This window comes from Mobula hypostoma, chromosome 6, assembly GCF_963921235.1.
Source record: "Mobula hypostoma chromosome 6, sMobHyp1.1, whole genome shotgun sequence".
Lineage (NCBI taxonomy): Eukaryota > Metazoa > Chordata > Chondrichthyes > Myliobatiformes > Myliobatidae > Mobula > Mobula hypostoma.
The window spans coordinates 25131404-25158578 of record NC_086102.1 but is presented as its reverse complement, the minus strand read 5'-3'; the positions used below and the strand labels follow the sequence as shown (position 1 = coordinate 25158578).

General features: G+C 41.0%; 1 protein-coding gene across 1 annotated transcript in view; it reads right to left on the bottom strand.

Moving 5' to 3' along the window:
- Nucleotides 1-217: 217 nt before the first annotated feature.
- LOC134347766 (uncharacterized) overlaps nt 218-27175 on the bottom strand; it is a 45619-nt gene continuing 18661 nt past the window's right edge. Inside the window, exons 2-10 of the mRNA XM_063050169.1 lie at nt 16904-17110; nt 12472-12584; nt 10059-10245; nt 9685-9972; nt 7536-7648; nt 6618-6843; nt 4874-5154; nt 1221-1345; nt 218-500 (exon numbers count right to left, since the gene is read on the bottom strand). Coding sequence (XP_062906239.1) covers nt 218-500; nt 1221-1345; nt 4874-5154; nt 6618-6843; nt 7536-7648; nt 9685-9972; nt 10059-10245; nt 12472-12584; nt 16904-17110 — 1823 coding nt within the window. The remainder of the gene's footprint in view (nt 501-1220; nt 1346-4873; nt 5155-6617; nt 6844-7535; nt 7649-9684; nt 9973-10058; nt 10246-12471; nt 12585-16903; nt 17111-27175) is intronic.

The window sequence follows — 27175 nt, the reverse complement described above, 5'->3', positions numbered from 1 at the left end:
AAGGTTAATTTGAAGACAATAGAACATAGAACAATATAGGATGTGGCCTAACCAGAAGATTATACAGTTTCCTGACTCCTGAACACAATGTCTCAACAGATGAAACGTATGCTATATATCTTCTTTACCACCCTGTCAACTTGTACAGCAACTTCAAGGAGTAATGGACTTGAACCCCAAGTTCCAATGAATGAACAATGGATTTGAGCATCTTTCCTTACCCATCCTCGATGAGCTTGATCCTTTCAGAATCTTGGTATACTGACACAACCTCACAGCTCTTCATAAAAAGCTTGGGGTGACTGGCCAGCCTGGTCTGGATGCTCACATTCACAGTCAGACTTTCATTTGTGTAAACAGCCAAGGTCTTCCGATGATCCATCCGGTTTCCCGTCAAACTTTCAAATTTTTCAGATGCATGGGGTTGTTCTTTATTCAGTTGTGTATAGCCAACCAGGAAAGATCCTTTAAATCTATCTGTGTTATCAATTAATTTGAATCTGCAAGACATTAAAAATGCATTACTGTGTAGCAGTAAGAACCTCCAGGGTTCAATCACCACATTGTCTTGCTAATACAACTAAAACAGTGTGTGCTTCCATAACTTAAAAACAAAATCTGCAGATGCTTAAAAATCTGAAATAAAGGTTGAAAATTTAGGAAAAGTCCAGCAGGTTTCTCATCATCTGTGGAAATTGAGTTGACATTGCAGGGTAACAATATCTCTGATTTCTGATTTTGTATACAGGCCCTTCAGGCCCAATGAGCCACAACTCCCAACAACCCACCTATCAACAGGACAATTTACAATGAGCAAGTAACCTACCAACTGATACATCTTTGGACTGTGGGAAGAAACCGGAGCACCCAGAGGAAGCCCACACAGTTCAAGGGAGAACGTACAAACTCCTTACAGTCGGCACCGGAATTGCACTCCAAACCCCGGAGAGCTCCAAGCTGTAATAGCTTTGCACTAACCGCTAGGCTACCGTTACACCTAAAAACTTCCTTGGAAGCTTCACAGTACTTCCAGCGAGGCAACATGTTCCTCATCTCTTCATTCACTCACACACTCATATACACAATATTAAGGATACGTGCCCTGACAAATGCCAGCAGAGTTAGATACAAGCATCTGGTTCAGTTGCCACTCCTTCTTCCAATGATTTGTACAATTTTACCTTACTTACTATCAATTTTATATCAGGAGCTGTACTCACATCATCTGCTCTTTGGGGGGGACTGAGAGTTGGCAGACTGTGAGATTGGGTCCCTCCAAAACCAAGTGCAGAATTTCATTGTTTTTCCAATCCAGCCACAGATCTGTGACAACATCAGTGACGTCCTGTAACATGGTGAGGTGAGGAAGGAAAGTGGTGTGTTATTATTACTCCAATTAACTGATTAAAAGATCTATTTACTACAGAGGTTTTCCTAGTCTAGATGGAGAGTCTGAATCTGGTTCCTCTTCCCCAACAGATGCTGCTCAATGGTTCCTCTGGTAATTTACTCTTTGCTCTAGATTCCAGCTGCATTGTCTTGTGTTCTCAGAAATTCAGGCTCAATTATATTTGAGAATCATAGGAATATATATTAGATTTGGTACAGAAAGGTCGCTATCCATCCCAGCTGCTTCCACATTATCCTGCAAATTATTTTCTTTCAAATTTTTATTCAATTTGCTTTTGAAAACCCTGAAAAAAATCATTTTGAATCTGTGTTCCTTGGTCCCCAAACCATTTACTAACTGGAATAACTTCTCCCTATTCCCAAATTCTAAGAACTTTCTGTAGGGGCACGATTGAGAGCATCCTGACAGGCTGCATCACTGCCTGGTATGAGAACTGTACTTCCCTCAATCGCAGGATTCTGCAGAGAGTGGTGCGGACAGCCCAGCGCATCTGTAGATGTAAACTTCCCACTACTCAGAACATTTACAAAGACAGGTGTGTCATTGGAGACCCGAGTCACCCCAACCACAAACTGTTCCAGCTGCTACCATCCAGTAAACAGTATCACAACAGAAAAGCCAGGACCAACAGGCTCCAGGACAGCTTCTTCCAGCAGGCCATCAGACTGATTAATTCCTGCTGATGTTGCTGTATTTCTATGTTATATTGACTACCCTGTTGTACATAATATTTATTATAAATTATTATAATTGCACATTTGAACAATGTCATAAGGAGGTGGCTGGGAACGGACCCAAGTGCAAGACACAGACACTAAAGTACCAGGGACAGGACTAGGATACAGGCTGAGGGCTAGGACATGGACACGAAAACCGGGAACCCGGAACCAGACTGGACAAGAGAGCTAGGAGCCAGGGCTTGGACTCCGAGCCAGAGACTGGACAAGGACCCAGAACCTGGGTCTTGCCTCTGGCTCGGACCCCAGAACTAGACTAGGATGTGACTTGGCTGGCAGACAGGATGAGGCTGGAGTCTTCAGACTTGAGGCGAGGCTGGAGACCAGAGGCTTGAGGCTTGGGGTCTTGAAGCTTGGCTTGGGGCTCGGCTAGAGACTTGAGGCGAGGCGAGGCGAGGTTAGAGATGTGGGGACTTGAAGTTCCTCCTGGGCAGGACGCAGTACTCCTGGGCAGGGTGCGGGTCACCTGGGCAGGGCATGGATCTCCACCCAACAGAGGCAAGGGACAGGAAGGGACAGGACCCACCGCAGGGTAACGGCAATCTGGCCTGGCTTACCTGACGGAGGCAAGGGACAGGAAGGGAGATAGGTACAGGGTGGCTCCAAGACAAGACTTCAGGCGAGACGAGGCGAGAGTTACTGGCAAGACAAGGCAAGGCTTCAGGTAATGCAAGGCGAGGCAAGTGTTACAGGCAAGACAGGGCAAGGCTTCAGGCAAGGAAACAGAAGGCAGGAGAAGGGATACAAGGACTAAGGACAAGCACAATCCAGTAACCACACCCTGGGTCTCTGGAGGTATTTATGCAGCCAGCCCCAACAGGAATCAGCTGCCTCAATTAGTGCTCAACAGGAACAGAAACAGGGTAGAAAGGAAAACCTGGAGCAAGGGTCGATGGACCGGACCGTGAACCAGAATGCAGACTTCACAGACCGGACCATGACAAACGGAGACGTAATGTAAAGATTTTTACTCCTCATGTACTTGAAGGATGTAAGTAATAAAGTCAATTCAACTCAATTCTATCTAACTCATCATGCTCTTGTACACTTTCTTCGCAATTGAAGAAGAAACATTTGGTGAGAGTACTGCACAATATAAAAGAGTTGTACCTTTATTGCAGCCTTCATAGCCTTAGGACGTCTTAAAAGATTTTATAAGTCAGTGAGTTCTTGAAAAGGAAGCATTGTCATAATTTACATAATACGAACACTGATAAGTTCTTTGATGCCAGCAGGTGGTGTAGTGGCATCAGCACCAGACTTTGAGGCAAAGAGTCCCAAGTTCAAGTCCAGCCAGCTCCTTGCACATTTTCCATCCGTGTTGGGTTGAGTGTCAAGCTAGCAACTTGGTCATAAAAAAACAGTCAAATGCTTCGGAAACGGCAAAAAAACGCCACTCAATGTGCCACAAAGTGTGAAAAGGAACAATAACAACAACAAGTTCTACGGTAGTGAGCAGATAATCAATATTTTTAATTCTGTTTTAGGACTGAATATTGGATGCTAAGCATAATGAATACAATGGAACTGATGAACATTAAGATAGTGTAATGTCTACCTAGGTGGGTGGGCCTGTAGTTTAACAATCATCTGAAGTTCAGTATTTCTGACAGTATGACACCTTCTCATAAAATGAATCTCCAACCTCCCGACAACTGCCACTCAGTTACATTTACAAAATTCCTGGTGGAGTGTCAAGTTTGCATGGAACTCAGATTGGAGAATCAAATATCTATGACTGATGTACCTCTGACTACATTGTCTCTTCTCTCCTCTCCCATCCGGCAGAAGATACAAAAACTGAAGCGCGTACCGACAGGCTCAAGGACAACTTGTATTCTGCTATCAGAATCTTGAACAGAATTTTGTACAATAAAATGGACTCTTGGACTCACATCTACCTCATTATGATCTTGCACTTTATTGTCTACCTGCACTGTACTTTTTCAGTAGCTTTTATGCTTTATTCTGCGTTGTTACTGTTTTACCTTATTCCAGCTCAATGCACTGTGTAATGATTTGATCTGCATAAACAGTATGCAAGACAAGCTTTTCTCTGTATCTTATACATGTGACAGTAATAAACCAATACAAAAACCAATACTGTCACTGCTTGCTGCCACTATGACTGATAGCTGGTTCATGATCAGAACATCCTTTGTAACAGGGAATCCTCTCAATCTTCAATACACCATTAAAAAACACATCTCCTTGACATTTGCCTTCCACTGGACATATTTCTCTGGAAACTGCATCATTTAAAAGCTACAAGATGCATGGCTATTTACATGAAGCATTTCCTGATTTATAAGAGTGGACAAGAGAACATTAAGGTGGACAGAAACTTCAGAAGAAAGTAAAATGCAATCATCCTTTATTGTATCCAAGATGTGAAGTTGGCCACAAAGTGAAAACATTCCAGTATCAGTCTAGCTTTAATGTCAACAACAATATTAAAGATCATTTACCAGAAGTTGGAGATGCATATTAACCCTTCGGATGTTCAAAAAAAAAACTTGGCAGTGCCAACAAAGAAACCATAAGTACAATGAAAATGTTTGAGACTATTACTACATAAGAGAGTTTGATTTTCCTTTCAACTTGGAAGAAACCTGTCAGAGTTTGGACCAGAATATAAATCGTCCCAATCTTTCACACGTCATTTTCTAAAAAGCTGGTTGATTAAGCAAACAGCACAATGTTTTGCTTCTTATTTTTCACTTACCAAACACAAATCTCTCACATGCAGAATTCCAGATGTGCCAACTGTGCTTCTGTTGAAAGAGCATCCTGTGTTATTTGCAAAGTCTAGAAGCTGTGCCATTTTTTCAAGATCCAGTGCAAGAGGTCCTGGAATCACAACCTGGGTTCCTTCACATGAGCTTGTATCATTAGGCATACACATAAAGCTGTCACCATTCAATGCATTTAAGCACGTGCATTTGTGCATCCCATTAGTGACATTACAATTGTAGACACAAATGTTATTCTCACATGGTATAAAGTCTGTAACAGGAAGAAAACGAGAAGTGAGGAAAGTGGAATTGATCTTCTAAGCAATTAAGATAGGTAAAACGGCTACTAGCAACTTAATATTACTGTGTTAAAGAAATTGAAAGTTTCTTGGAAAATAACCAAGTGTTGCTCTACATCTGCCAAATTTGAAAAGGCAAAACTAATTTGAATTCCTGAACATTTATAATTCAACATTCACATAGGAAAATTAAAAAAAGAAACAGGGCCCAGTTAGTACAGATTGCTCCTGACCTACTGTGTAATTATTTTTCCCTCTCAAAACATATTTGGTTCCTGGTTACTTGTATGGGTCAGAGAGCATTCCTCTTTGTTGGTAAGTAAACTGCAATGCTCCCATAACCGAAAGTGATTTGGTTGTTTGTTGATTGTTCTAATCATATCCCTACTAGACCGGGACGATGCCTCAGGTATGGATCAGTTTGGAGCTGTATACGTGTGTATTAATAGGTATCTACCCCCCTACCTTGGTTGTCTCCATCCCCACAAAAGGGATGATTTTTAACCCCTGCCATCATCTGGGTTGAGTAAGCATCAAATCCTCTACCATGTGAGGCTCAGAAGATTTTATTTTTGTCTCCAGTCTGCATGTGATGAGAAAAGCTCACTGGCTAGAAAATGGCAGTCAAATTTTGGGGTTTGTGATCCTCACAGTTCCCTTGCAAAGCCTGGAGAAGCCTTCCACTCCCTCCAGCCACACAAGGATATATCTTTAAACTATTATTCAGAATATAAGAAAAAGCAGAATTGGGCTGTATGACCCATCAAAATTTCTTGCTCTTCAAGAAGGCCGTGGTTGATTCCTTTTTTCATAGTAGTAAGTTTTATGGAGAGTTGAATATATTTTTAAATAACATACGGGGCATAGGCAGGATAGATAAGAATAACTTTTTCCACAAAGCAGAGGTACTTTTGGCATCAGTTTAAGGTAAGTACAAAAATGTTTAGAGAGGATAAAATAAAGAATTACTTTGCCAAGAAGGTGGCTGGAGTTTGAAATGCACTGCCCAAGAGGCATGACCCTCTTAACATTTCAGAAGTATTTGGATGAGGCCCTGAATCGTTGAGGCAATGAAGGCTGTGGACCAGGTGCTGGTAAATGGGATTAGTAGCCATGGATGCTTGGTGGCCAGTATGGACGAGTGGCTAGAGGACCTGCTTCTGTGCTATATGACTCTAACTTTCAAAATGTCATTATTGTTTGTGCATCCCAAAAAAGTTCCATTTGTAAATATTTTCTTGTATTCTTGTAGCTATGAGCTATGCTGCGACTCCTTTCAATGGTGAGGAGTGATCAGGATAAACTGTTCTTAACCCAGCAAATATTTTTTTGGGGAATAACTTGCAATTAAAATTCCCAAATCTTTTAGGCTGGCTCCATAGTAATACCACATTACACCACACTACTGGTGTAAATAAGGGTGTCTACCCCATACCTTCAATGTTTCCATACAACTGTAAGAGACAATCATTGAAGCTCTGCAAATGGTTGACAGCAGACAGTACAGAGTTCATGCTGGCAAGGTTCACGTTCTTCACAAGGTGAGTCAGAAGGATCAAGTTAACAATCAAGCTGTCTTTGCTGAATTCTTCCACAACTACAGTGAATTCAAGTGCACAGTTCAATATGACTTCCGCAGCTTCAGTTAGCAGCTGAGGTAACTGTAGATGAAAAAAAATACAGTGTTTAATATGGGACTACATTAAAACATTACCTACCCTAAAGGAATGAGGTGTTAATTCTGCTTTTCTCTCTCCAGCATTCTGTTTTCATTTTTGTATCAATAAGTCTAGATCACATATTGGGCAGAGGAGCTGGCCTAAATCTCAAAGTAAATTTATTAAGTACATATACTATGTGTCACCATTCACAGTAAATAAAAGAAACACAATAGAATCAAGGAAGGATCCTCCCCCACCCACCCTGCCCCCAATGGTACAGACAAACCATCAATGTTCAAAAGACAACAAACTATGCAAATACAAAAAAAAGAAATAATAAAAAATAAGAAGAAATAAATATCTAAAACATGAGATGAAGAGTCCTGGAAAGTGAAACCATATGACAATAAACCCAATTTTTTTGATAAAAGATTCAATATAGTATTCAAAGAAGAACATGGTAGATCTATTTTAAAATAATTATCTGATCATTATTCTATTTCCACTTTGTGGGAACTATTTGGATACAAGGCCAATGCAACATTTTCTTCAGCAGTGACCACGCTTTAAAAAATTACACATTCAAAATAATTTGTATAAATGTATTATATAAATTATCATATGAAAACATTATAATATTATGTAAATACAGGTCTAATTTGAATACATTTTTAACTGGAATGAAACATAACCTGGGCCATCAAGATGTTCTCCAGTTTCCTGTAATTGATGCTTGTTTTGTTGATGAGGTCATTGCAAAAGGTCCAGTTAGTGATTGAGAGAGAACCTCTGAATGCAGTAAAGGCTGGAAAATAAGACAAATTGAAACATGGACTTAGCATTCTCCCTCCCTTCCTTCAGGAGTGAGTGGGACACTGTACAAGTGAACAGTACCCTCCAGTAACTGGAATGATGCTGATGTGCCTCTTTCAACTTTAAGCAGTGGGTGATGAGTTCTCTGAGTGCCTAATTGTTGCCACCTACAGGAAATCCAGCTTCAGTGTTCCTGTTGCTTCTGAGACATGTGGCAGCATGCAACACAGCCTGAAAATGCTACTTTTTAAATGGCACCAGCAAGTTCATAATTGTTTCAAAACACCAATAAGGAGATGTGCTACATTTGTTTAATGCCACCAAAAATGGTGCAGATCAACTTTAAACCTAATTATTACTTGCTCATGCTAACTGATTCTGATCTCTGACAGGGAGGAATCTTCCCCATCATGCGCAAAGAACAACGTTAAGCATATTTATTTTAAAACATTCATCATTTCACAACACGTAACTGCTCCCTCAGCTAAACGTAAAGAATCTTAATACACTGTTCTGAAGAACCCTAAAGAACTTCACCATGGAATCCTATGATACACATAGCATATAAGTTATATAGTATATTTATTATATAATATCCGAAAAACAAATTATCAGATCAATTTTACATCACCATCATGGGAGCTCGCTGTGAAAAAACTGGCGGCCATATTTTATTGCATTACAATGGGGACTACATTTCAGAAGACATTTTAATTGTTGGTTCAGAAGATCCTGAGATTGTGATAGCAGCAATGTAAATTTAAGGTGCTATATTAATGGAAATCTTTATTGCAAGAGTCACAAAGGTAATTATTCTCCACATCCCTTCCTTAGTATATAGTGCACGTAATTTTGCAGCTCAATATTTCTTTCATGCATTGTGACCACTGCTGTTTATCATTATCAATGACTTTGGAAGCAGCTGTTATTGCAGTCCACCACAATCATTATAATCCCTCATGCCTGATCAGTCTGCACTACTCTTCCGCCTGTATTAGCACTCAGCATTTCAAAACCTATCTTAGCATAAAGGTTAAATAACTTACATTTATATTCTGCCTTCTGACCTGGCACAGGGACTGGCATAATACAAAGGAAGTTGTGAGAACACACACCAGTCTTCATTGAAAGGGTCACCAGTGGAAAAGGTGCACAGCTTCAAGTTCCTGGGAATCAACATCTCACATCCTAGGCCCATCATATTAACGCAAATATGAAGAAGGCATGCCAGCAGCTAGACTTCAGTAGGAATTTGAGGAGATTTGGTATGTTCCAAAGACTCCAGTAATTTTCTACAGTTGCACTGTCAGAATCAGAATCAGATTTAATATCACTGGCACTTGTTAACTCTGTGAAGAGCGTTCTGCCTGGTTGTATCACCACCTGCTGTGAGGCTCCAAAGCACAGGATCTAAAGAGGAAGTAGACTCATCCAGCTCCATCACACACACAAGCTTCCCCACTATCGCGGACATCCTCAAAAGGCGAAGTCTGAAGGTGACAGCATCCATCATTAAGGACACTCACCATCCGGGACCTACACTCTTCTCATTACTACCATCAGGAAGGAAGTATGAGGGCTTGAGGATGCACGTTCAATGCTTAGGAACAGTTTCTTCCCCTCCGCCATCAGATTCCAGAGCGGTCCATGAACCCATCGACACGGCCTCACTATTCCTCTTTTACACTATTTATTTATTGTAAGTTAACAGTAATTTGCTTATGCCTTGCACTGCATTTCTGCCACAAAATAACATATTTCACAAAAATGTTAGCGATATTAAACCTGAATTAGCGCAGAACCACATTAACCGATAACCGGTAAAAGGACCGGTGGAGTAGACTTATCAGAGGGAGCTGTAATGAAGCATCTTAATGCAGAAAGGAGAGCTGGAGAAGTTCAGGGTGGGAAATGCAGGATTTAGCATACAGCATAAAGGGGAAAAGGCTGGAATATTAAATCTGTAAATGAGTGTAAGAAACTAGAGTGGGAGGAGATATCATTTACTGATAGAGGTATTCAGCTTACTTGCTTCTGTTGTATCAGATGCTGCTGCGTCTGAGGTCATCTGCCACCATTTAGGCCACTCAGTTGAAACAGCGGTTTTTCTGCTCTCTTCTAATTGGCTCATTGACTGGGGCTTCCCGCTAAGATTCAAAGTTATTGGTTGGCTGGATGTCTCAGAATGTGCCGATGTTGAGCTACTATCTGTTGACTGAATCACTTCATAGAACGTAGTTGAATTCCATGTTCCCCTCATCTCATAATACATGGAAGCACTCTCACTTTGTTCATCGCATGGGTAGAGAACCTTTGCTGCAACAGAATAATTAAGAGTAAGTCTTTGCCTCCGTACAACTTAAAGTACTTAATCTCACTTAAAATTCAATTACCCATCTTACCTCCAACTTCAATGTCAAATTCACTGGTGTCAGTAAAGTTCCTGAGCGCTTGGTGAAACTGAACAAGACCAAAATTCTGATTCAGCCCAAAAATAAAGTGAAAACCTGGATACAGGCTGATTCCAAAGCTTGAATTTAGGCAGAGAATGCGGACATTTGCATCAGAGACACTGAGCATAGTTGTCAACTGTAACACAAAATTATAATATATCAGGAAGTGTTTTGATTGAAATGATGCTAATTGCTATAGTGTTGGTCATTATAATTAGAAAGTGCTGCTGTGCCAAGTAGGATTGCAAAAATGGAGAACTTCATAAAATTTGTGAATCGGGGCCTCCGTTTGGCCTAATGAGGAATACAACTCAGTTATGGCACAGATAGCTATCAAAACACGGAGATTTCTCCCTCCCATCTGCGTGGTATGAAAGCTTTCTTGAACTCTGAGTGGCACAGATGGTAGAGCTGCTGCCTCACCGTGTCAGAGGCCCAGAGTGAGTCAAGACATCAGCTGCTATCTGTGTGGAGGCTCACTGTGGCCACAGTTTCCTCACAATGACGTGTGGTTGGGAGGTTAATTGGTCTCTTTATGTTGCCCCTGGTGGGTGCTGGAACCTGGAGGGAAATGATGAGAATGTGGAGAGAACGAAGTGGGATTGGTGTAGAACTCACGTAAATGGGTCTTTTGATGGGCCGCAGAGACTCAGTAGCAAAAAGGCCTGTTTCTGTGCTGTCCCTCTCGCTGACTGCCCGCTGATCCTTCTATCAATAAGCTTACAATCTATTGAACCTTGGATAAGAAGCACAGATACTTCACCTTTACCACATATAAATTGGTAAATTGGTGTACTTCGTCACATGTACCAAGATATAGTGAAAAGCTTGTCTTGCATATTGCCTTTCGAGATCAATTCCTTACAACAGTACTTTGAGGTAGTACAAGGTAAAGCAATAATAGATCACAACAGTGACAGGAAAGTGCAAGGTCAAAATGAGGTAGATTGTATGGCAAGAGTCTGCATTAGGGAACTGTCCAATATTCTTGTATTAGTAGGACACATGCTATCCTTGGCTCTGGTGGAATGTGCTTTCAGGCTTTTGTATTTTCTACTCCTTGGGAGAGGAAAGAAGAGAAAATTCCTACCGGGAAAGGGTTAGGGTCTTTGATTATGCTGGCTGCTTTATCGAGGCAGCAAGAATTGCAAACAGACCATGGAGTGGAGGTTGGTTTCTGTGATGTGCTGAGTGGGAAAAGAAGGTAGGAGAGTGGGTAAGGAAGTTGCTAATGGAATACAGCATAGGGAAACGTGGTTTGAACTTTGGTATAAAGAATAAAGGCGTAGACTATTTTCTAAATGGGGAGAGTATTCAGAAATCAGAGTAGTAAAGGGACTTTGGAGATACAACGTGGAAGAGGTCCTTCCAGCCCAACAATCTACCAATTTGAATCCTAGCCTAATCACAGAACAATTTACAAAAACCAAATAATCTACTGACTGATACGCCTTAGGAATGTGGGAGGAAACCAGAGCACCCAGAGGAAACCCACAGGGGAAGGAACATGGGAAAGAAAGTACAAACTTGCTTACAGAGGACACCGGAATTGATCTCCAAAATCCGACCCCCCTGAGCCGTCATAGCATCGTGCTAACCACTAGGCTGCCGAGGCACCCCAGCTTGCAGGTTCAGTCAGTGATAAAGAAGGCAAGTGCAACATTAGCATTCAAGATGATGAGAACAAGGGTGTACAGCTGAGGCTTTTAAAAGGTGTCCATCAGACCCCATTCAGAACATTGTGAACAGATTTGGCAACTTATCTAAGGAAAGATGAGCTGGCTTTGGGGTCTCCTATTAGTGCTCAGTATGAATACAACATTCTTAGAGTGTGGCATTCTCTCAGAACTGAGGGTACAGTCTGTGAAGACAGATAAACCCATAAAAAGAACAATGATCCTGCTTGGAAGAAATTTTCCTCTGAGCCACATTTCTGCCTCCCCATGTACTGTAAACTGCTGTCAAGGTTTCTACATTATGCCTCAGAATACGTCAATGGGGTCAAGCACTTTTGGATGTACAGTGGCTGTAAGAAGGCATTCTATAAATGGAAGCTCTTTAGGGGCACTATAGTAATTAATCTGTGTCTCTGCAAAATAATGATAGAGGGTAAAGGCATGGGGAGAGAAGGATAGCATTAGGAAATTGCTACTAAGAACCCCTTCTGCTTTTCTAAAAATCACATTACATACTGACAGGAAGAATAGCAATTTGGGCAAAGGGCAGAGAGGTGTGGTACAATGTGATATCTTTGTGACTAATACCATTTATGGCAGTCTTGTTTCAGTGCTTACAAAGATGATTGATCATTGGCTTTTACAGTAGAAAACCTGAGAACGTACATTCAATGGTTTTTACATACCCAACTCCTACTGTTCCAAAATTGATCTAAATAATCACAGTTGCTGTAGTTGGTGCCCTTCTTGGATGTATTGACCTTAAATTTCATCCATCCCAGATAGTATTTAATTCCAACTGTAAATGAAAAGCTTATTGAAGATTGTTATCATTTCAAAATTGTTAATTATCTTAAGAATATTTTTCTCAACTATAAATTGAACTGTTGAACTCAGCCCCTACCTATAATGCCCTTAGTGCCAAAATTTGTGAGGAATTCGTAATATTTTTTATCAACAAATTACTTCCATTCGAAAGAGTATAGCTACAGGTACTGGTAACCTCTACAGCGAACCTCTTAAAAAAACAAAAAACATATCAAAATTTACAAGTATTTTTGATTCAGAATTCTTTAAGACTGTAACAGAGAGTAAACCACCTACTTGCTGTCTCAACCCTATCCCTACCACAATTTTTAAGGATTCTTTTAATAATGTTTTCAATTCTGTTAGGGAAAATTGTTAACACATCCCTTGAGACTGAAGTTTTTCCAGACACCTTCAAAACTGCAGCTGTCAAACCCCTACTTAAAAAGCCAAATCTTGATAGTGAGGTATTAGCTAACTACAGGCTCATATCAAATCTTCACGCACATGCTGGAGAAACTCAGCAGGTCAGGCAGCATCTGTGGAAAAGAACAGTTAACTTCATCCTGACGAAGGGTCTGGGCCTGAAACATTGACTGTTCGTTTGCACAGATGCTGCCCGACCTGCTGAGTTCCTCCAGCATGTTGTGCGTGTTGCTTTGACCCCAGCATCTGCAGAGTATTTTGTGTTTATATCAAATCTTCCCTTCCTGGAAAGTCATTATCAACCACCTCAACAACTTTCTGAATGAGAACAATATTCTAGAAAAGCTATAGTCAGATGTTAGAGCAAACCACAGCATGGCGACAGCCCTTACCAAAATTGCCAGAGATATTAATCTCAGCACTGATACTAACTAGAATCTTAGTTCGAATTCTTGCAGATCTAACAGCTGCATTCAACACAACTGACTACAACATTCTCCTACATTGCCCTGAGAACTGGATTGGCCTTTATGGTAGCGTCTTTAGTTGGTTTTGTTCATATATCTTAGAGAGAACTTTTTGTTTCTCTTGGAGACCAATTTTCTAAGAGATGCAATGTACCCTTTTGTGTTATTTGGAGAAGCTGTCTTGGTGCCCTGCTCTTCCCCTTATACCTACTCCCCTTAGGAGACATCACTAGAGAGCATAAACTTGATTTCCACGGTTATGCAGATGACATACAATTGTGTACTCCATCTTGTTTGAGTGTGACGCTAGCACCCCATCTTCTCCGCCTTCTTTTATGGTTACGATAAACAACTGGATGAGCACTAATTTTCTAAAATTTAATGAAAATAAAACTGAAAGTCAAAAACCAAAAGAGATAAACTTGGGAACTTGGCTCACCTGGGAAAATCAGAATTAACTAGCCTAGGTGTTAACCTTGATTCAGATTTGAATTTTAAACCCCACATAAAGAAAGTGATCAGAGCAACATTTCTACACTTAAGAGATATTGCAAATATACGTTCATTTCCATCAGATAATGATGCAGACAAGCTAATTCACGCCTTTATATTGAATAAACTAGATTAAGAGTAAGAGTTCGGCACAGACTAGAAGGGCCGAGATGGCCTGTTTCCGTGCTGTAATTGTTAAATGGTTATATTACTGCGATGCACCTTTTACTAGCCCTCACATCAAACTATTGACAAACTTCTACTCACTCAGAATGCTGCTGCTACACTTTTAACCAAAAGCAGAATGAAGGAACAGATCATTCCCGTACTAGTTACCCTGCATTAGCTTCCAGTATCTTTTAGAACTTATTTTAAAGTTCTAATCACTTGTTTTTAAAGCCCTTTATGGTTTGGGACTGGAGTACATCACAGAATTGTTTTCGTTTTATAATCCCGCTCGAGTTCTCAGGTCTTCTTCTAACAGTCTCTTAAATTTAAACGATCTCCCTCAAATGAAAATTGGCAGGTCAGCGTTTTTAAACTATGCTCCTAAACTGTGGAATTCCATACCTAAAACTATAAAGAATGCAGACTCAGTTGACACTTTTAAATGCCAGCTCAAGCATTTTATTTAGCCTTGCTTTTGACTAATATCTTCTTATCTTATACTTTCATGTTTACTTTTATTTTTATTTTGCATATTATTTTCATGTTTGTACTTTTATCCCACTGTAACACTTTGAACAACATAATCTGTATGAAAACTGCTCTATAAATAAAGTTATCATTAATATTTTTTTTCATCTCAAGCTGGTAAAACCCGAGGTACAGGCATAACCAAGCAGGCTTATTTCTCAATTGCTAGGAACTTTCGGACTATTCTAGTGATTGTGGCTTTGTGGAGATTTTCACAAATATTGCTGTGTAATGCTATCGTGTAGTTACATTGAGAAGATACTGGTTGTAGAAATTACTATTGGGACAATGAACGCCCTGTTCATGTTCCACAGTCTTTCAATTTCCTCTTTTAATTCAGCATATTTCTGGTTATTATTATTATTATTAAATAATGTACAGCAAATGAAGAAATGAAGCAACATATAAACGTTATGTTACACCTTACAAAACCTGTTTTGAAATGTTACAACACAAATACATACAGCTATAATTGCTTTAAAATGAAAGGCTTACAGGGGTAGTAATTCTGCAAATGCACCCAGGTGAATTCTTGCAGCCAGCACCTGGATGGCCTGACTAGGGAAGCTGAAATACTAGATCTAATCTTTGGAGATGTAACAAAGCGAATGGAGGAACAATTTACAATCAATTCAAAATTTAAATTATTACCAAATTACATATAAAGATAAATAAAGGCATCCGTTAGTCTTGTGAGACCATGGATCTGCGCCTGGAAAGTCTTCACTCTCCAGGGCGCAGGCCTGGGCAAGATTGTATGGAAGACCAGCAGTTGCCCATGCTGCAAGTCTCGCCTCTCCACGACACTGATGTTGTCCAAGGGAAGGGCAAGGGCCGATTCAGCTTGGCACCGGTGTCATCACAGAGCACTGTGTGATTAAGTGCCTTGCTCAAGGACACAACACACTGCCTCGGCTGGGGCTCGAACTCGAACACACACACACACACACACACATATATATATATATGTATAAATAAAACATATATGGCACTATATACAACCCAGAGAGTCATTTACTTGTGAGCATTCACAGCAAATACAAAGAACACAATAGAATCAATTTTAAAAACTGTACACAAACAAAGATTGACAAACAACCAATGTGCTAAAGACAACAAATTGTGCAAATATAAAAAGGAAAAAAAAATTAATAACAAAGATAGATAGATACTTTCTTCCTCAAGGAAGCAGTGAGAAGAAAGTGACCTTAAGTTTTAAAGTGATTATGGAGAAGGACAAGGATAAGGTCCTGTACTGGGACCTGTGCTGGGAAAAGACTAATTTCGATATGTTAAGAGAGAACCTGGCAGAAGTAACCTAAGTGCGATTAGCGGGCATGTCTACAGGCGACAAGTGGGAGGCAATCATAGTGAGAGTTCAGAGCCAATGTACTTCTGTAATGGCGAAGACAAAGGTCAAGGCAACAAATCTGGGAAACCCTGATGTTTAAGAGACATTAAGAGCCAGATTCCTTTAAAAAGCTAGCTTATGGAAGGTTTAAACAATTGAAAATAATGGAAGCCCTACAAGATTACATGACATGTAGTGGAGGAAATGTACCTTAGAAAGTAATTAGAAGGGCAAAGTTAGAGCCTGAAAAGGCACCGAAGGGAAAGATAAGTAAAATTCTAAAGATCTTTAATTTTAAGGGCAAGAAGGTAACCAGTGAAAAATCAGGATCAATAAAGACCAACATTGCAACATATGCATACAGCCAGATGTACTGTAAGTAAGGTCTGAAATGAATACTTTTAATCTGTATTCACTACAGAGAAGGGCTTTATAGATGGAGAATTTGGGAAGGGAGACAGTGAAATTCTGTAACAAATTAGCATAGAAAAGGAGTGGGTTTAGATAAATACACGTGGCCAGATGAGATGAATGAAGGCTGCTATGGGAGGTGTTTGGTGGGGCTCTGACAGAAACTTAAGTCTCCTTCGCCATGCAAGAGGTGCCAGATGACAGGAGGTCAGTGAATGGGACATCTTGAGAATGTCAATCATATCTTGCCCCTCGACCCTACACTTACATTTCTAGATCACACTACTAAGGTGCTGTCCATCTTTTTAACTCAGATATTATACCTTCCACCTTCTAACATCACATGAACCATGATTATCATTGAAAAGAAAACATACTGTCATCAAACATGGAATAATCTCTCGCCACAGGGTACAGGATGGTTTCAATTTTGTTTGACTTGACTCATGTACTTGTGAGTTCACTCACCCTGATTGTGAGACGTGACACACTTGGAGGAGGTGGCATTTGTACAATATAATTCAAATTTCCAGCAAGTCGTGTTAATTTTGCACTCCTCAGGGTGTGCTGAAAGCAAGCCTTCTGTCTTATTACCATCGATCTGGAACAGTCTTATAGCGGTGTAATCAGCGCAATTCTCCGAATCCAGTGAGAAATCATTAACATCTTGTGGGCCTGAGAAACAAATAGATAAATCAAGTTAGGTGTCTGATGGAAGAATCAGGTTTGATATCACTGGCCTATGTCGTGAAATTTGTTGTCTTTGCGCTGGCAGCACAGTGCAATACATATCAATAGAAAAAAACCTGTGAATGACAGTAAGTATGTATATTAAATAGATAACTTAAAATCAGCAGTGCAAAAATAGAAATTAAAGTGTAGTGAGGCAGTGTTCCTGGGTTCAATGTCCATTCAGAAATTGGATGGCAGAGGGGAGGAGGCTGTTCCTGAATCACTGAATGTGTGCCTTTAGGCACCTGTACCCCCTTCCGGTGGCAGCAATGAGAACAACGCATGACCTGGATGATATGGGTCCTTAATGATGGACACTGCCTTTTTGAGGCATCACTCCTTGAAGATGTCCTGGATATTACAGAGGCTAGTGCCCATGATGGAGCTGACTGAGTTTACAACTCTCTGCAGCTTATTTCAATCCTGTGCAGTAGCAACCCCCCCCCCAATACACCAGACAGTGATGCAGCCTGTTAGAATGCTCTCCAAGGTACATCTGTATAAATCTGTGAGTGCCTTTACTGACATAACAAATCTCCTCAAACTCCTAATGAAATATAGCCACTGTCGTGCTTTCTTTGTAGCTTCATCGATATGTTGGGAAGAGGTTAGATGCTCAAGAGATATTGACACCCAGGAACTTGAAATTGCTCATTCTCTCCATTTCTGATCCCTCAAAGAGAACTGGTGTGTGTTCCCTCATCTCACCCTTTCTTACTGATGTTGAGTGCTGGAGAAAAACTACAGGGTATTTTCTGGGCCATTTGTGAGATTTAAGACAGTGTACAGAAGATAATTGTTCACATAATGTTATTTGCAAGACCATGAAGTGAACTAATATAGTTAAGGAATGAAACAGCAATCATTTCAACAGTGAAGAATTCAAGTTCAAATTTAATTGACATTCAACATACACATAAATGCAGTCAAACAAAACAGCATTTCTTTGGAGCCAAGGTACAAAACACAGAACCAACAGTTACACACAGTTTACAACACATATACCACATGTAATTATGATAACAGAGAAAAACATACAGATATGAACAAAAATGTAAAAAGTAATAATCTAGCCCAAACCCTGAGAGTCATGGCCTGTAGATTGATGTTGACCTGGAGCCATGTTTCCACAAGAACAGCCCACAGCAGTTCTTCATATTGTGCAGTGCAGCCTGGGACGAAAGCAATCCAGCTTGTCTCCCACCAAGCAAACACTAGAGGGCAGCACTGACAGGAGACAGCCACCAGCACAGCACAGAATCCTGTGAGTCCATAAGACCACAAGATAAAGGAGCAGAAGTAGGCCATTCGGCCCATCGAGTCTGCTCCGCCATTTTATCATGAGCTGATCCATTTTATCCTATTTAGTCCCACTGCCCCGCCTTCTCACCATAACCTTTGATGCCCTGGCTACTCAGATACCTATCAATCTCTGCCTTAAATACACCCAATGACTTAGCCTCCACTGCTGCCCGTGGCAACAAATTCCATAGATTCACCACCCTCTGACTAAAAAAATGTTTTCGCATTTCTGTTCTGAAAGGGCGCCCTTCAATCCTGAAGTCATGCCCTCTCGTACTAGACTCCCCCATCATGGGAAACAACTTTGCCACATCCACTCTGTCCATGCCTTTTAACATTCGAAATGTTTCTATGAGGTCTCCCCTCATTCTTCTAAACTCCAAGGAATACAGTCCAAGAGCAGACAAACGTTCCTCATATGTTAACCCTCTCATTCCCGGAATCATTCTAGTGAATCTTCTCTGTACCCTCTCCAACGTCAGCACATCCTTTCTTAAATAAGGAGACCAAAACTGCCCACAGTACTCCAAGTGAGGTCTCACCAGCGCCTTATAAAGCCTCAACATCACATCCCTGCTCCTATACTCTATTCCTCTAGAAATGAATGCCAACATTGCATTCACCTTCTTCACTACCGACTCAACCTGGAGGTTAACTTTAAGGGAATCCTGTACGAGGACTCCCAAGTCCATTTGCATCTCAGAACTTTGAATTCTTTCCCCATTTAAATAATAGTCTGCCCGTTTATTTTTTCTGCCAAAGTGCATAACCATACACTTTCCAACATTGTACTTCATTTGCCACTTCTCTGCCCATTCTTCCAATCTATCCAAGTCTCTCTGCAGACTCTCCGTTTCCTCAGCACTACCGGCCCCTCCACCTATCTTCGTATCGTCAGCAAACTTAGCCACAAAGCCATCTATTCCATAATCTAAATCGTTGATGTACAATGTAAAAAGAAGTGGCCCCAACACTGATCCCTGTGGAACACCACTGGTAACCGGCAGCCAACCAGAATAGGATCCCTTTATTCCCACTCTCTGATTCCTGCCAATTTAGCCAACGCTCTATCCACGTATGTAACTTTCCTGTAATTCCATGGGCTCTTATCTTGTTAAGCAGCCTCATGTGTGGCACCTTGTCAAAGGCCTTCTGAAAATCCAAATATACAACATCCACTGCATCTCCCTTGTCTAGCCTACTGGTAATTTCCTCAAAAAATTGTAATAGGTTTGTCAGGCAGGATTTTCCTTTAAGGAATCCATGCTGAGTTCTACCTATCTTGTCATATGCCTCCAGGTACTCTGTAACCTCATCCTTGACAATCGACTCCAACAACTTCCCAACCACCGACGTCAAGCTAACAGGTCTATAATTTCCTTTTTGCTTCCTTGCCCCCTTCTTAAATAGCGGAGTGACATTTGCAATCTTCCAGTCTTCCGGAACCATGCCAGAATCTATCGACTTTTGAAAGATCATCGCTAATGCCTCCGCAATCTCCACAGTTACTTCCTTCAGAACACGAGGGTGCATTCCATCTGGTCCAGGAGATTTATCGACCTTTAGCCTATTCAGCTTCCTGAGTACTTTCTCTGTCGTAATTGTGACTGCGCACACTTCTCTTCCCTGCCACCCTTGAGTGTCCGGTATCCTGCTGTCTTCCTCAGTGAAGACTGATGCAAAATACTTGTTCAGTTCCTCTGCCATCTCCTCATCTCCCATTACAATTTCTCCAGTATCATTTTCTATCCGTCCTATATCTACTCTCACCTGTCTTTTACTCTTTATATACTTGAAAAGGCTTTCAGTATCCTCTCTGATATTATTTGCTAGTTTCCTTTCATAGTTAATCTTTTCTCTCTTAATGACCTTCTTGGTTTCCTTTTGTAAGGTTTTAAAGACTTCCCAATCCTCTGTCTTCCCACTAATTTTTGCTTCCTTGTATGCCCTCTCCTTAGCTTTAACTTTGGCTTTGACTTCTCTTGTCAACCACGGTTGCATCCTTTTTCCACTCGAAAATTTCTTCTTTTTTGGAATATACCTGTCTTGCACATTCCTCATTTCTCGCATAAACTCCAGCCACTGCTGCTCTGCCGTCTTTCCCGCCAGTGTCTCTTTCCAGTCAACTTTGGCCAGTTCCTCTCTCATGCCACTGTAGTTTCCTTTACTCCACTGAAACACCGACACATCAGATTTCGGCTTCTCTTTTTCTAATTTCACAGTGAACTCAATCATGTTATGATCACTGCCTCCTAAGGGTTCCTTCACCTCAATCTCTCCAATCACCTCCGGTTCATTACACAATACCCAATCCAGTACAGCCAATCCCCTAGTGGGCTCAACAACAAGCTGTTCTAAAAAGCCATCTGGCTGTCGACACACAGCCAGCTCTAGCACTTTCTCACAACACGCTGGAGGAACTCAGCAGGTCGGGCAGCATCCATGGAAAAGGTCGGTCAACGTTTCAGGCCGGAACCCTTCGTCAGGACTGTCTGGCATCTCCTTCCTCAGCGGCTGCAACAGGTGATCCCAAGGCATGAACGAGGGAGCGGTCCATGCCACAACTGAGGTCACGCAGCTCCCTCACCTCTGGTCTTGCCAACGAACCAGTGAATGGGACTCGGAGTATTCTGCATTAACGATGTCTTCCCTGGGTGGCTGAAGCAGCCTGCAACACACATCTCAACAAGTCAAGCCCCACCGCAAGCCAGCAACTCACTAATGGGGTAGTCACGCGGCAAAGTCGTGTGATCATGAAAAAGACATAAAGGATGAACAATTACACCTTTGTTTGGACCTTGTGTCTGAGCATGTTTTATCTTTAATTCTAGTTAATTGCACCAAGCACAAAAGGGTCATGGGTTACTCATTTCAGTTGCTGCAACAACACAGATTATGAGTCCAAAGTCTCAAAGTTTGCAGCATGTCACCTTGAAGTGCACTGGTTCCATTTAGTAAAATTTAAATGCACAGGTCAACTTGATTCCTTTACATGGAATTATACTGTGGTAGTGACCTCTCACTAAGCTTACTCTTGCCTTGGAAGGACCTCCTCTCCAAGATCATCCTGAGCTTCAGCATCAATGTTCCTGCGTGCATTTCAATGAAGGATTGACACAAGTAGTCCAAATGCCTCTGGAGTTGTGTCTCCAGTGCTGATTCTGACACATCACAACTTTGGCAGGTGTAAGTGCATGAGGAGATCACCACTGGCCTCCATGAGGAGTTCAGAAGAGAAGTGTGGTCACAGAAACCCTGCAAGCAGTGGGAGATCTGCGCTTCTGCACATTTCACGTGCAGAGAAATGCTGACAACTCTGTAGAATCATCAGCATTTCTCAATAATATAGTTTAGTGCCCGAAGAAGGCAGCATCCATCATTAAAGACTCTCATCATCCAAGACATGTCCTCTTCTCATACCACACCATCAAGGAAGGCGACCCATACTTAATAATTCAAGAACAGCTTCTTCCCCTCCACCATCAGACTTAGAAACAGTCCATGAACCCATGAATCCTACCACATTATTCACTTATCCCGTTATTTATTTTTAAATTTATTGATTTTTATGTCTTTAACATTCTATAACAGGAATTCAAAACTGCACAACACACCAGCATACCGGCCCACCAGCCTGCATATGTACAGAGAGGTGCTGAAAGAGAGCCGGTCACATCATGAAGGATTCCAACCACCCTGCTCATGGATTGTTGGTCCCATTCCCATCAGGGAGGAGGCTATGCTATGTAGTATCCATGCCAGAACCAGCAGACTCAAAAACAGTTACTTTCCCCAAGCAGCAAGGCAGAGAAACACCTCAACCCAAGAACCCACACCTCTACACCCCCCACCACCACTTCATCAACTCCTGTCAGTCACTCCTGTGCCTAGCGTCACTTTATGGACATACAATCTATGTATATAGTCTATCTTACATTTATATTTATTGTGTTTTTATTATTATTGTGTTCTTTATCTTATTGTGTTTTTTGTGCTGCATCAGATCTAGAGTAACAATTATTTTATTGCCCCTTAAACTTGTGCACTGGAAATGACAGTAAAGAATCTTGAATCTTTGCACTGTACTGCTGCTCAAAACAACAAATTTCATATCATACTGTACATAAGTAATATCATTGACAAAGGCAAAACATCATACTGTCGGAAATAAGGACCATAAGATATAGGAGCAGAATTAGATCATTTGGCCCATTGAATCTGCTCCGGCGTTTCATCATGGCTGATCCATTTTCCTTCTCAGCCCCAGTCTCCTGCCTTCTCCCCTGCAACCCTTCATGCTCTGACTAATCAAGAATTTATCAACCTCTGCCTTAAATATACCCAATAGGAAATACTGCCTTCCAGTATGAATAAATATATCGGTGATTTCAGGCATATTTCAGTCACCTAGCTTGCCAAGCTGTCAGTATTTGGGGGAAAAAAGATGAAAAGCTATAACCTTCCCTTAGGAAAAGCTAATACATTGATAATCCACTATTTAAGCATCTAACATGGAAAAGTGGAAGGGACTTTTTACATTCTGTAACTTCCGATATCATGTTCAATTTGTTTTTCCAGTTCAAGTTCCTTTATTGTCATTCAAACATACACACGTATACAGCTAAATGAAATATCGTTCCTCTAGGACCAAGTTGCAAAGCTCAGTACATACACTCAGTGGTGATTTTATTAGGTACATCCTCTGTCAAAGTCACTTAGATCACATTTCTTCGGCATTCTGATGTTTGCTCTAAACAATACCTGAACCTCTTGACCATGTCTGCATGCTTTTATACATTGACTTGTTGCTACACGATTAGCTGATATTTGCATTAGGAAGCAGCTGTACCTCATAAAGTAGCCACTGAGTGTATGGCCACAGAAGCTCACATAGTTACGATCCAGCATACACAGTCACTAAATATTATTAGCACAAGTCCCTGAGTGGCATGGCCTTAAGACTGACAGGTTGACATGAAGAGTGAGGTGCGTGTTTAGTGTCAGTATTCCTGCGCTGTGACAACTGATTACAGTCTGCAGCATCAGTGTTGGGGCCAGCTGAAGCCCACGGCAAAATGTGAAGAACAACATTAAAATCCATAAGTTTCCAATCAATTGAAATCTTATGGATCTTAAAGTTCTGCCTGAGTGCATATATTTCAACCCATCATCCACATGCAAGAAAAAAAAAGAAATTTTCCCTTTTTAATCAATATTGTTTAATGGGTTTTATTTGGATGAAAAAGACCCTTGTGATCTGAAATAAAGGATAGATATTAATAGATGAGTTTGTTCCTTCTAAGTAGCACTCTGATATCTAGTAAGTTAGTAGAGACATGATTTTTTTCTCTTTAACTGGCTATATTATTGATATTAACTTGAAATCCTCCGACAGGACCACAACCTTGTCATGATTTGGAGGCTTTTGTGCTTCAATAACCCTCAGAGTTATGCTGGCTGGAGTCAGGGCCTTACGCTTTGGCTCTTCGTAAGGCCACCCATGCCAAAAAGGTCAAATGGTAAAGGCCAAACTAGGAGTGGTGCACCAGACCTCCAGGTTCGGGGATTCAGCTCAGGGCTAACAACCCTGAATGGTAAAAACAAAATGGTTACAGAAACAGCAATGAAGAATCCTTCTATATCTGAGTGCAATGGTATTCCTGGGTCCCCACTTGGGACTTGCATGAATGCCAGTAGTGAAACTCGAGAGGAAGCTACTGACACGACGAAGAAAGCCCTGAACATCACAAGAGATGGAGAATCTTCTTGCTGTCCTAATGGTGTACTGGGCAGTAAGTAATAACTTGAAATAGAAAGTGTTTTTAAATTCATTGATCAGCATTAGAAATAAAACAAACCACAGGATGATCCTCAATGCCATATTCGCTCAATATAAAGTTTCAAAGTTTGTTTCAATTTTCTCAACAATATCCATTACAAAACTATAAAAAATATTTTGCAGTTGTCATGCCATTAATAATGTTCAGTTCAAATAAGCAGATTGTTGTAGAGATGCAGATAAGATAATTAGTTTAAAAATCCTGAGCTAATTCAGAAGGCCTACGACAAGGTGCCACACATGAGGCTGCTTAACAAGCTACGAGCCCATGGTATTACAGGAAAGATTCTAGCATGGATAAAGCAATGATTGATTGGCAGGAGGCAAAGAATGGGAATAAAAGGAGCCTTTTCTGGCGGATTGCTAGTGACAAGTGGTGTTCCACAAGGCTCAGTGTTGGGACCGGTTCTTTTCACATTATATGTCAATGAGTTGGATTATGGAATTGATGATTTGATGCAAATTTTGCAGATGATATGAAGATAGGTGGAAAGACAGGTAGTTTTAAGGAAATAGAGAGGCTACAGAAAGACTGAGACAGATTAGGAAAATGGGCATAGAAATGGCAGATGGAATACAGTGTTGGGAATTGTATGGTCATCCACTTTGGTAGAAGAAATGAAAGGGTTGACTACTTTGTAAATGGAGAGAAAATACAAAAAACTGAGATGCAAAGGGACTTGGGAGCCCTTCTGCAGGATTCCCTAAAGGTTAATTTCCAGGTTGGTTCTGTGGTGAGGAAAGCAGATACAATGCTGGCATTAATTTCAAGAGTACTAGATATAAAAGGAAGAATGTAATGTTGAGACTTTATAAAATACTGGTGAGGCCTCACTTGGAGTACTGTGAGCAGTTTTGGGCCCCTTATCTTAGAAAGAATGTGCTGAAACTGGGGAGGGTTCAAAGGAAGTTCATGAAAATGATTTCAGTATTGAATGGCTTATCATATGAAGAGTGTTTGATGGCTCTGGGCCTGTATTCATTGGAATTCAGGAGAATGTGTGGTGACCTCATTGAAACCTATCGACTGGTGAAAGCCCTTGATAGAGTGGATGTGGAGAGGATGTTTCCTATGGTGGGAAAGTCTAAGACCGGAGGACACAGCCTCAGAATAGAGAGATGTCCTTTCAGAATGGAGATGAGGAGGAATTTCTTTAGGCAGAGAGTGGTGAATCTGTGGAAATCTTTGGTATAGGGAGCTTTGGAGGCCAAGTCTTTATATATAGTTAAGGCAAAAGTTGATAGATTCTTGATTGATCTCAGCATGAAGGGATACTGGGAGAAGGCAGGAAATTGGGACTGAGAGAAAAATTGGATCAGCCATTACGAAATGGCAGAGCAGACTCAATGGGCCAAATGGCCTAATTCTGTTCCTATATCTTATGGTCTAATTGTTTTTATGGGGTGGGATTTATTTATTTTCCTCCATCCAGTGAGTTTGATTAACACTTTAAGTTTTCCTTGTCAATTGTAAACTTAGATACAAAGGTTAGTGGTGTTAGTGATTACCAAGGGATACAATGGGATATAGTCCATTTGCACATAGGAGTGGACAAGTGGAGATGGTTGTTAACCGAGTCAATGTATAGTGTTGCAATGTACTTTATAATGGGAAATCAAATGTATAGGGACTGTACACTGTTAATGGCAAGACCCTAAGCAGTGTTCATGTACAGAGGGAATTGGGGTCCAAGTTCTCTGAAAGGGGCTCACAGGTTGATAGGGTGGCAAAAAGGGCAAAAAATTAAATCACACAAAAATACCAGAAAAATAGTATTTGCCTTTTGCACTGTTATTTTTGGTCTGAATTTTATATCCAAATTAAACTGAAAACTGCAGAAGATTCACACTTTCACTAAGACCATTATAAGATTGTGAGACGAAGAAAATTTGACAATGGTGTAATTAAGTAAAGTAACACAAAATCTTGCATTTTCAGGACATCTACAGTGGATACAATCTCACATGCTCTCCACTCTGCTTTCGAGTATCTAGATAAGAGCAAAACACATGTCGTGTTACTATTTATCAATTCCAGCTCGGTGCTCCAACAGCATCCTCCGCTCAGTATTACTCAGCAAACTTCAAAACTTGGACCTCTGTACCTCCCTCCGTAACTGGATCCTTGACTTCTTATCAGGAGACCACAGTCAGTGCAGAACAGTGGTAACATCTTCTCACAGACAGTCAACACAGATGTGTCTTTGCCCATGGCTCTACTCTCTCCATACTCATGACTATGCGGCTAAGTACAGCTCGAACGCCATTTATATATTCACAGATAACACCACTGTTGTTGGCACATCTCAGATGGCGACAAGGAGGTGTGCAGGAATGGGCTGTTTGGATGGTCTCACACTCAATGTCAGCAAGACCAAGGAATTGATTGTGGACTTCAGGAAGGGGAACTTGGGAGAACACACTCCAGTCCTCATTGTGGGGTCAGTAGCAGAAAGGGTGAGCAGCTTCAAGCTCCTGGCTGTCAACATGCCTGAAGATCTATCCTGGGCGCCACATATTGATGCAATCATGAAGAAGGCATGTCATAACTCTACTTTGTTCAGAGTTTGAGGAGATCTGCTATGCTGCTAAAGGCTCTTGCAAATTTCAATTGATGTATGGTGGAGAGCATTCTGACTGGTTGCATCATGGCCTGGTATGGAGGCTCCAATGCATGCGATCACAAGAGACTGCAGTGGGTTGTAGAATTAGCCAGCTTAATCACAAAAGCAGCCCTCCCCACCATCAAGGGCATCTTTGAGAGACATTGCCTCGAGAGTCAGCATCCATCACTAAGGAAACTCAATCTCCAGTACATGCTTTCTTCTCGTTAGAGCAGCACAGCTCAGTACAGGGCCCTCAGCACA